Source organism: Ciconia boyciana, chromosome 1 (assembly GCF_034638445.1).
Source record: "Ciconia boyciana chromosome 1, ASM3463844v1, whole genome shotgun sequence".
Classification (NCBI taxonomy): domain Eukaryota; kingdom Metazoa; phylum Chordata; class Aves; order Ciconiiformes; family Ciconiidae; genus Ciconia; species Ciconia boyciana.
The window spans coordinates 55,839,687-55,851,070 of record NC_132934.1 but is presented as its reverse complement, the minus strand read 5'-3'; the positions used below and the strand labels follow the sequence as shown (position 1 = coordinate 55,851,070).

Below are 11,384 nucleotides of genomic sequence, written 5' to 3'. Positions count from 1 at the left end.
AACATGATTTTTTGAAGCTTTGTACCAAGACTCATAATTGTATTCCCGATCTGTTTCCAAATTAATTAAAGTGGGAGGGAAAACAAAAATGCCTTTTACACATGAAAGGTGTCTTCTAACTGCTTTCAGGGAAAATACTGGTCCTTTCACACCTCTTGAATCAGTGTAATGTTGCCCCTGCTGAAAGGCTCTGTTATTGTTGCTAGTATGATGGATCAGTTTTGTAGATGTAAATACATGTAAATGCAAGTAGCCACAACTATCAATGTAATTCTAGATACCTGAATGATGATACCCACAGTTTTTGCTTGAAGCAGTAAAAATACTGACATGCTATATGGCAGAAAGGTGTATATGTTCCTTATACACCCAGCCTCCTTATTTTCAGCATCAAACCACCATAAAATCAGGACCAAGGCCATTGGCTTGCCTTTGACTGGTTATTGAACATACATTTAACAACCAGTCACAAATCTGCCCTCTTCCACAGCAAAATGAATATACGATTTCAACTTCTTCAGTATGAAGCAACACAGACCAATGTTCAACTGTAGATTCAATTAAGAGCTTTAATCAAAGCACAGACAGTAGAGAATACAGTATTCTGAGTTTCCCCCAAAAGTTAAAAAAAATACTCCATATTTTACAAATTTACAAATTGTAAATTTTCCTTTTACAAATAATATACAAATGTTTTTCACTGCAAAACATATACTACATTTCTATGTTACAACTGTTGCCTTCTTTTAGAATTATGTATTCCCTGAACTGTTCTCCTTAGAAAACAGGAGAGTATAATAAATCAAAAAATATAATAAATATATTGCTAACTAGGGTGGTAAATGCTGAAGAAAATTATTCAAAACATCCAGTCCTTGCTAAACTAAATGGATTACTCACATGAATTATATTAACATGAATACATGTTTTGAGTGTCAGACCTCAAAGCAAGACTGAACAATACAGTTGGTCAAATCTCCATGCTCTGAAAAAGATGGTACCGTCATGCTTTTGCTACCAGCCTAGAAAGCAAATAAGCCTCTTTGGAGCTTGGCATTTTGGATTGATTAACCTTCATCTTCAGAATTAATGGTAGGAGAGAAAACAATCCTTATAGACAAAATAAGAGATGAAGGTATTAGTTATTGAGATTTATCCAGAAAAAGACAGTGCGCAGAATACGGTTTGTATTTCACCCCAGTCAGGTAATATATAGAAGTCTTTTATATATTATCTGATACCCTAGTACTGGCTTTTGGTTGTCACCGTCATCCTCTCTACTTGCCACATTCCACCTCTTGCTGAAGTAGATTTGTCTCAGCCATTTAACAAATGATTCTTCTCCAGAGGCCAGAAGACTTGCTGACCCCCCCCTCCCCAAGCACTCCAGTAACTTGTGTTAAGAAAACTGGGGAACATCTGAGGAGCACTTTGACTTGTGGACATTTGGAATTACTACTAAAAACAATGAGACACATTGAATGAGGAATAGAGAGTGGTGCAACAGAAAAAGTACCAATAAAGCTTTAATGAAAAAAAAAACCACTTGCTCAACGTTTTGCAATCTCACTGCACTATGCTGTTGCTCAGCTGGGTCAACCTGCTTGACAGTCTAAAGTCCTACAAGGAAAGAGATACCCAGAATGCACAGGAGAAACCAAGACCCACATCTTACAGCCACACACACAATAGTAACTGACCCTGTTCGTTTTGTGGCACTGACTTAAACAGGAACTCTGTTCTCCTTGGCCCACTTTTTCATGATGCGGACAATGTATTCTACTTGAGAATTACCAGTGCTCTTCAGAAGATGCAGTACTTCCCGCAGAGTCTCTCTACAAAGGTGAAAAGCAAAGATTTAAATGAGGGTGAGACCCACCTGATACAACAAACAACTACCCACATCCAAACTATTTTGCAAAACATGGTTCCTAGACAGAGAGGCCCATTCATCTGCAGAGCAGGAACAGGTTAAAATGCACAGTAGATTAGATCCCAGGGGACCAAAAAGAAAAGAGTCTTGTATACAATTGCAACAAGGAGAGAAATTAAAAGTTAAAAAAAAAAAATCAGCAAAGTGTAATTAGTTTGGAGTTTAGTCCACACATGTGTGTGTATTTATATATAAGTCCTTACTCTTGCAAAATAGTTCCCCAGAACAAACTTTTTTTTTTTCCTTTAATGCTACTTGCTAGTCTTCAGTATGGCAACATCTAGTTTAATGCTGCCAAAGCACCTTACACATAAATACAAATAACATGGAAATGAACATTGCCAATAGAATAAACCAGTATGAAGCTGCACTTTCCCAGCTACTTTACAGCAAGAACTTGTATGCATATTGAAAAACAGGCAAGCTATGTGTATTTTACTGCATCTACTGCAGTAATTGCTAAAAGGACACTTGAAGGGTGCAGTAGTTAATGAGATTATTCCAGCAGAGAAGGGAATACAAGGAAGGTGTAGAAGCCAAGATACACACCTACCAGTCATGTATGAAACAGCAACTTTGGCCAGGGGAGAACGGCCATCTGGCATCACAGCAGAATATTCACAAGGGAACAGTTCTTAAATACAGCCTCACTACTCACTCTCATTCTCCCATCCAGTGAAATGGGCCGAAAGCAAACTTATCAGTAACACAGATAATTTCCTTTAAGCTTTCATCAAGTAAGTGTATTTGTCTGACATGGACGGTGTCTTCAGGAAGCAAATTTTAGTGAAAACACAGTCTCATCTACTCATTGTTTAGAGAAATCATGTCCTCCCTACAGCACTGAGTAAATGTTTCCTCAGTTCTGTTCTATGAACCTTAAAACGGCATGGGACAGTTTTCCATTCTTATGCCATCAGCATGAAGTGAGGTTCTTTTCCCTCAGTTCATGAACATACTACATTTATAACTTAGCTCTTCCTAGTATAATGACTAATGTATTTTGGTTTCCTACAGTTCATAACATTCTCTGCTAAGTTATTCTCCACCATATATTTGATAACTGTTGGTGTGGAAGATACACTTCAAATTGAACACTGCTTATGGAACCACTGGCCAGACTGTTGATTCTCTGAAAGGTCAATAAAGAATTGGAAGAAGATACGTAGTCCTAAAGCTAAGATTATGATTCTGGCTTACAGCTAACTGGAAATAGGAAGAGAGCAAAATAAATTCAGATACAACACAGAATACTCACTTTGCTTCTCGGCCAGCTAAAATCATCTGAAAGACACCCACACAAGCACCTCTCTTGCCTTCCCAGTATTCAGGATTACTGTCCAATCTCTCCAGAACATCAAAGGCTTTGGCTGAATAGTAAAACTGACGCAACTGCACAGAAAGTGAAACATTATTCCTGACTATGTGACCATCTTTCAGAAAGGGATTAAAATTTTTGAGCTCAGTTTTCTGAAATCAGCAGTAAGTCACAGAAGCAATGCGCATTTTCCTGTTTTTCTGCAGGCAGCAAGTGACACAGAACAGGCACATTTCAGTTCTACGTAGGGAAACAGGTGGTATTATAACATTACTGGTCTATGTCTTTGAACATTTTATAGACAAACTGCACTGTGAACTTTATTAGCTGGCAATGATCAGCACTGTTGTTTTGATCATATACAGATAACACTAGCTAACAGAACTTCTTTTTTTATGAGGTACCCTATCTAGTGTCGTACTGACTGTACCAAAGTCCTTGATAGAATATCAACTTCAAACTATTCCAAACATTTGTAAATGGAACCACTTTTCCTCACCTACAGATGGTCACAGAGACATATTTGGATGTCTTTTGGGTTTAACTTGGAGCTAAATTTTTTTCTTCACTGTTACAGTACAGTACAAAATAAGATTCAGTGACTCTATAATCCAAAATTTTCCTGAGCATAGGAAAATCCACTGTGTACCCTACCTTTTCTGCCTTAGGTTCTCTACTTGTAAAACGGGAACAAGAAGCAAGTTGGTTGGCAACAGTCAGCGTGGAAGGAGTGACTACAGTAACTCTGGCTTTTGAAGTCAGCATAACTCATGTGGACCTTATCTATGACTGTGAGTGTTCTTCACTTAGGCAAGCCTGAATAGCAATGTTGTTTGTGGCTAGCATCTTCCCATGAGAGAGCACAGAAGGTAGACTGAGCACAGCCTCCCATCCTTTGGTGGCTGGAAGCCTGCATCTGCTGAGAAAAGAGGACAGGCGGTAGGAGTTACGTTTGGAAACTTTAGTCACAGAAGCACAGGTATTACAGAATGAGTAATAATTCCCTTTTCTTCACATAAATGGTTATTTTAACCACAGTGACTGGCAAGCGCCTAAATGGATGGGAATAAAGGTAGTAAGTATAAACAGTATCAGATGTGTCAGCTAAAAAGAAAAGAACTGAATACTGATCTCTCCAAACTGGCATCTGATCTAGTTCCATTAAGCAGATACCGGTTTAATGTCCTCCTTCTATCAGACGTAAAAGCTTCACCCCAAGTCACATGCTGTTCCCTATATGGATAAGATGGGCTATTGCATGAAAAGCAGCAGGAAATTAGCCAGAAGACCTGCATCCCTGAACAACTTCTATCAGCATAGCAATGGGGCATCCAGCTACACCTAGTCTCAGGACACTGTTGACCTTGATCCATCCATGTTCATTCAGCATTCTGTTGAGTGAATCCTAGTGCAACTGCCTTCTTAAGTTACAGCTATGGTGCTGTCTGTGGACCTCCAATATAATATAATGTTTCAGAAACAACTGGAAAATGCTACATAAACTCAAACAACATGGGCCTTGCCATTTAGTGGAAGAGGTACAAACAGCTGGTAGTGTAGAAAGACAAGTTGTAACACTATAGTAATCATTTTTGAAATGAAATTCCTTGGTCTTTGGAGCAGTCATTTATGGCCATATGTAGACACATAATTAGGCTGAAAAGTGTAGTCCTGTAAGTGCAGTTTTTAAGAGCTCTAGATAAATCCAAAGTGTGGAGCTGCTTCTCCTCTAGAGTACAATAAGGTTTTGAGAAGAATTTAGGCAAAGTAATCAACTGATTTAAGTGAGACTTAAAATGGTCTAGAGAGAAATTTTACATAAGGTCTGATTGTCAACTTGCTTTCATAAATTGCAGCTACGGGAAACACCAGAGGCATAGCCACTTGCTTGAGCAACAAGACTTTTAGAATGAGATGGTGGATTGAATACTTGAAAGATGCGCAAGAGAATTTGCTCAGTTTTAGAAGAATGCTTTTGAGATCACAAGGTAGATTTCCTGACTTTCAGTTATGTGTTTGTTAGGATTTTGAGAACACGTTACTTTGTCAGATGAAGGAAACAGCAAAAAAGAATGTTACAGATAGTATGCGGATGTTGCTGCTCTTTGGAGAGCTTGGCTGAACTGCAAATCATTGGGAGGCTTTCCAATAGGACTCAGTTTACTATCTTTCCTCTATGATGGCAAGTTTGGTCACTGTATCGCTAATAAGCCTATGCTAATAGCTGCTAGCTCTTGTGTATTCACTTGCATCAGGCTCCACTGAACCAGCTCCGTGAGCTTTACACCCATTATCTGTGTTCTGCTCTTCTCACATCTGCCTTCTTAAAACAGTGAACTACTATATTTGCACAATCACAAAATTGCAATCTCGCTTTATATTCTATATTTAATTTAAATCTAAAACGGTTGCTCCCCAAATAACTTCAGTCTACCTTCTGGCTGGCCAATACATTCTGAAAAGTGGATGGCCTGTGTCTCACCATGACACTTTTCCAAAGAACATCCTTTTCTCCTGTCACTGAGCTGCTACCCCTCTAGGTCCCAACACAGTGCAATCATCCTTGTAGATGGCAGAGAGGATGCCGGATACAGCATTCTATTATTGTCTACTGAAATCTTGCACAGCAGTACTCTGCATAGGACAACCAATTTTTCTTCCTCCTATAGTGCCATTTACAATCCTCTCAAACAAGTTTTCTTTATATGCCTCTATTCTGTGGATGAAGCTCTCATGTTTTCTTTCCATGCTTTGCAGAACAGCAAAAAAACTTGAATCAGAGCTAAGTCTCACTGTGTATACACACCATCTGAAGAATTAGATGTTAGGAATTTAGGCAGAATTGTAATCAACTTCCCAAGATCTCTTCATTATTAATGTAGTTTTGTATAAACTAGAATTTGGAGGTGTGCCAGCAGTGTATTAGCATGGAGCATCAGAACTAATAAACACAATCTAGAAGCTTAGTACAAGTAAGGTAGCATATATTTTAACTTGTTCTAAAATGCCCAGAGCATCCCTACTAAAGTGGACATTGTCTTGTCTAGCTTGACTTTTAAAAATGTTAGACAGCTTAGTCTAACCTCATGTCTTTAAAAGTCCCCTCTAGAAAAGGTTCAAAAGAAGAACTATTACGTGTTAGCAGGGATCCTGCTGTACGCAGTTAAGCTCACCGTTTTTTCTGAGTAGTTTTATTCCTAATGACTACACACACACCATGTCTCTTTGCCCCACTTGGGCAGATAGAATAGTAGTTGTGTGAATTCTCTTTCCATTTCCTTATGATTAACAAAGGAGTATCTCCCATTGCCATTACAAGCTTTAAGGAAAAAATAACGCTGTCCCAGAAAAAAATGCAGCATGAGGGTCCTTGCTGAATCTATGCTAGATTTTTTTTTCTTAAAAGTTTCTTGTCATTTCTACCAACAATGAATCCCTATCAGGAGAAGAAACTGTTATTGTTATTGATAGCTCAAGCATGCAGTAATTTACCAACATTTTAATCAGTGGTCTGTCTACCAAGAAGGCCTGTAGGTTAAAATACTGACTAATCCTTGCCAACTCACCTACATTATTAGACATCCTGCTGTTATAAAAGAAAGTTCACTAGTGATGACAATGATGGAAAGTATAAAAAAAGTGGCTGTTGGTACAATCACTGAATTAACATGCCATACACCAAGTTCTAAAGAGAAGACTCACTTTGTAGCAATCATTTGCAATGAGCTGCAAAAGGTTAAAGGACTCTCCTGAGGTCTCCATCTTCAGATAGAGTTTCCAGGCCAACTGTGGTTTCTTATTCATAATATCTGCAATAACAACAAAAAGCTGGGATTGTGAAAAGAATATGCCATCCACAATACTCAATGGCAGGTGGAATAAATGTTCCTAAATTTCTTTGCTTAATGTAAATGCATGCTTAATGTGAGCATGAGGTTGGGAAGGGAGACTTGTCCTTATCTTCTGCCTTACTAGCGATAACAGCAATTCATCAGAGAATACCAACGTCAAGAGGAATAATTATGGCGTTTACATCTCCATTTATATTTCACAGATAACAGCAATAAGCACAACTCTCATGATTTCAGATGTGATTAAGAAATAGAATGGAAAGCATTAGAGAAGTTATTTTATGCAGGACAATGAACTGTGGCTATCCATTTAGATGGTGAGATTTAGGATTATGTGTCCTTACAGAAAAAATTTAATTGGCACTGAACTGAGGTCTTTAGTACTTGGTGCCCACCTCAATCTAAACATTAAATCCCCATGAATCATAGCAAACCAAAGAGGGGGAGCGAAGTCCCTACAAGCATAACAAGACTTATCATTATGCATCTACTAGAAAAAATATTTCCAAATTCCTGAGATTTGGTGCTGATTTTAAATTTGCCTGTGTGACTAGAATTTTTCATTGGCCTTTAACTTTAAACATCACTGCTATACACAATTAGAAATAAAAGAATCTGAATCTTCCATCTCAGCTAGTGGAAATTCTACAAGGATGTTTGAACACAAAGAATTCTAAAATTTGATTTTCTGGAGATAAGAACCCATTCTGTTGAATCTGAGGTTGATATTGGTAATTCCAGACTCATTCAAGTACTGGGAGAAAAGAAAATGAAATTAAGTCTTGCCAGCTACTCACAGAGTAGCTCGTTGTTCACACATGGAACACTTCTCTTTCAAAAGAGGGACTTTTTAGCTTATTATATCTGTGCCCACTGTGCCAATACATATGTCGCAGGTAGAATGGGTGGCAATATCAACAATAAACATGTAACACCAAATCACAGAATTTATGGACACTTCTCATTTAGGAGGCAGCAAGACATCAAATCAGATTTTTCTTTCATCAGCTCCAGATACTATAACACAGTGGCAAACAGCCAGGTCTTAATTTCCAAATACCAACCCATCTATCTAAAGAAATGGAGTACTGTGCTAATTCAATGGGTTTTTTACCTTCTTTTCAAGAAGAATTTGGTATAAATAGTATAATAATATTAAACAAAAAAATACTGTCTAGCATCCAAAAAGATGCATCTCTGGTGCTCTTTGCCCTTTGCAAATATTTCAGCATTGAATTGTTTATGACTCAATACCTAATCATACTCTGACATGAATGTATTATAATGCTTTGTAATTTCTACTGCAGCTTTTATCCAGAAGCATCTAATAGTAATTTACATACTTGACATAAAAAGATAACTATACTCATCACTGAACAGTTGTTTCTGCAAAGGATTCTAGCAGCTGTTTGGGAATGAAAAATCAAAATTTTAAGACAGCCACAGAAGAATACAGCAGCTCTACTGAAACTTTAGCAGGAATTCAGAATGGCAAAAGACACACTCAAGAATAAATAGCAACTCTTATGAAAGAGCTAGAAAATTTTTAATTGATAACATGGTGTTGATTCTACTTCTTGCATAATAAGTAGCACTTTCAAAGAGTTCTGCATCCCCAGATGTATGTCAAAGAACTACTAAAGCACGGAATCAAAGGGATGAACACTGTCTACTGAGCCATGATTTCCCTTTGCAATGGGAGTTCTCCCATCAAAAAAATTCACATAAAACATTCACATATGAAACACTCAAACACAACCAGGTACTGCAGCTTAATGAAGAAGGAAATAAACTGGCATGTCCTAAAAGAGAGCCATAGATAGGCATCTATAGGTGTGATATGCCTGTCTGGAAAGATCACATTAGAGATGTTGACCACATCTGCGATATGCCATAATGTTCCAAAACAAATGTATTTACATTCCAAGTACAACTACTGAAAATTGTATGATACACATATGAACATTTTTGTATTGAGGCACTGTAAGAAAAACAAATTAGCCTAGGGAGTCTCAGAGAGTCATCAGAAAAGCCCACCTCTATACTATTTTGCATGTGGCGCTGCCACTGTATCTGTACTGAGGTGTACTCTGCAATGTTTTAAAAGAAATACTAAATAAAATTTAGAAATACTAAATAAAATTTGGTATAGGATATTAAACATAGCAAAAATTTTCTGGTTTCAAGGGAAGAATGGAAAAGTTTACGAAAGAAAAAGCATGATGGAGATTATAAAGGACATCCCTCAGGCACAGGAATTTGGACAACATGAAGCATAACATGGTAGAAAAAAAACATGTATGCTTGCCTGATTCTTCTCTTCCCTAGGTATCTGACATTGGCTACTCTTGGGGTTAGACAGACCCTTGGGCCTGACCCAGTATGGATGCTTCTATTTTATGTTTTACTCTGAACATTTTAGAGTTGTAACTCAGTCTTTTTAAGACAAAAAACCTTCACTCAAGCAATTGAGTAGCCAATTGAGAAGAAAAAGGTTCACTGGTTAGGACAAAGCTGCATTGATGGAACTATAACAGCGCCGCACTGAAGCAGTAATTGGTTGCTAAAGCCAGATGTATGAAAGGTGCAATAACCACCCACACTATAACTAGTGCAATCAGCTTTTCACTTTCACAGTCCTGAATCCACCTACAACATTAAATTCAATTAAGAAAGTGGATTGCCAAGACTGATGCAATAGAGGAGGATCTGTATTCTGCAATGTTGAGGGTAAAGTGACTCACAGCAGCGAGCTAGCCAGCTAAGGTAAACAAAATCATTCTTTATCTTCTCACTCTGGATCAAAAGGAACACCTGCAGGAAGAAGGAAAATAAGAGATTATACATGCATGTACTTTTAAACAAACAGAAGGCAGACCTGGCCTCGTTTCAACACGCAGCTAAGGCTTAAGCCACACAAACAACTGCTTCATGAGAAGAGCTAGGGTATGCAAGCGCAGTGCAGAGGCATCTCTCTGTGTCGGGTAGGTGGAGGATTCAAACAGTGCCATGCTTAACAAGGGACTTCTGCAGCTGCAAAACACCAAGCTGTGCAGAGGGTGGGGCCTGCTCTGAACAAGTGCCAGTGGGCGGCCATGCAACACAAACAGTACAAAGGAACACTGGGCCTGTGGGAAAAGCTATTTGGAATGTGTTTGTTTAGAAAGCAATGCAAACAATTACATTAGCATCTTCTTGAAATACCAGAAGTTTCACATATATATGAACCTTTCCTCCCCATACATGTCAGAGATCATTCCAAGTCAGCAATAAGCCATTGCTAACCATTTTGGTTTCAGTAAGGTTCCAAGGCAAAACATTCGTCTTTTGTAACTTACTGTACAAATACAGGTTTATTGCATTCTACATCGAAAGGGATGCGTGGGGGGGAAGTTATGCATCTTAAAATGTACTCTGGCCTTACTCACAGGGGAAAAAAAAAAAACCCACAGCTATTTATGCCTCTCTGCAGGTATCTTTGTAACTATACTAGGATGCTACTGGCAAAACTCAAAATACCTTTATAGGAGCAGATGTATGTACTGGAACAGTGAGTTCCACACATTACTGATATTTTTATTGGTTAAACATTGCTGATCCCCTAATTTTGGGGGTGGGGAAGAAATAAAAAAAAAGGCAGCATTATCAGTGTAAGTAGCACTTCATCATAGGTTTTATTTCATTATGTCCAGGGAGGTAAGCTTTTTAATAAGTTAATAAGTGCTACATGTGGAGATATTTTACAAGTTTATGAGACACTGGGGAAGGGTGATCTTTATATGAAAGTGTCATCACAGGCAAAGATCAGACATTAGGACAGACTAATCAATTTAATTACATAATCCTGTTATTTAAACGCACCAGCTACAAAACACAAGTTTATATAGAATCATTTGTAAGAACATTCGAGGAAAAATGTGGATTAACAGCAGTTTACACCTTTGTGTTTCTTTGTTGCCTGGCTGCAGCTAAAGCTTACTTATAGCATTATCATTTTTATCAGCATAGCCTGCTAGCATAGTTTTAAGATACTCACCTGCATTTTCATTAAGCTAACTAATTAAGGTAGGTGAATTGAAATACATATCCGTTTTGCCTGTCAGTCTTGGAGATTTTTCTTAAAGAGAGATGCAATTTCAGGTCACAGAAATTAAGGGGGTGGGTGCTGGGGAGGAACGGGGAAAAAAAAAAAAAAGAGAAAAGAAAAAAACCCAGGGGGGCTCTGTTGTCAAGAAACCCAAAGAGTTAAAAAGTTAGAAAGACAGGAAAAACAAACAAAAAA

The 11,384-nt window shown here is 38.0% G+C and overlaps 1 protein-coding gene across 2 annotated transcripts in view; it reads right to left on the bottom strand.

Annotated features, from left to right (window-relative positions):
* Window positions 1-11,384, bottom strand: part of IFT56 (intraflagellar transport 56) — a 52,067-nt gene that overhangs the window by 2,103 nt on the left and 38,580 nt on the right. Inside the window, exons 15-18 of one of the 2 annotated variants that reach the window (XM_072867618.1) lie at window positions 9,847-9,916; window positions 6,954-7,060; window positions 3,192-3,325; window positions 1,701-1,835 (exon numbers count right to left, since the gene is read on the bottom strand). In XM_072867618.1, coding sequence (XP_072723719.1) covers window positions 1,724-1,835; window positions 3,192-3,325; window positions 6,954-7,060; window positions 9,847-9,916 — 423 coding nt within the window. In that variant the 3' untranslated portion in view covers window positions 1,701-1,723. Of the gene's footprint in view, window positions 1-1,700; window positions 1,836-3,191; window positions 3,326-3,784; window positions 4,171-6,953; window positions 7,061-9,846; window positions 9,917-11,384 lie in introns of those variants that run through there. The other variant, XM_072867625.1, reaches the window with a different exon arrangement.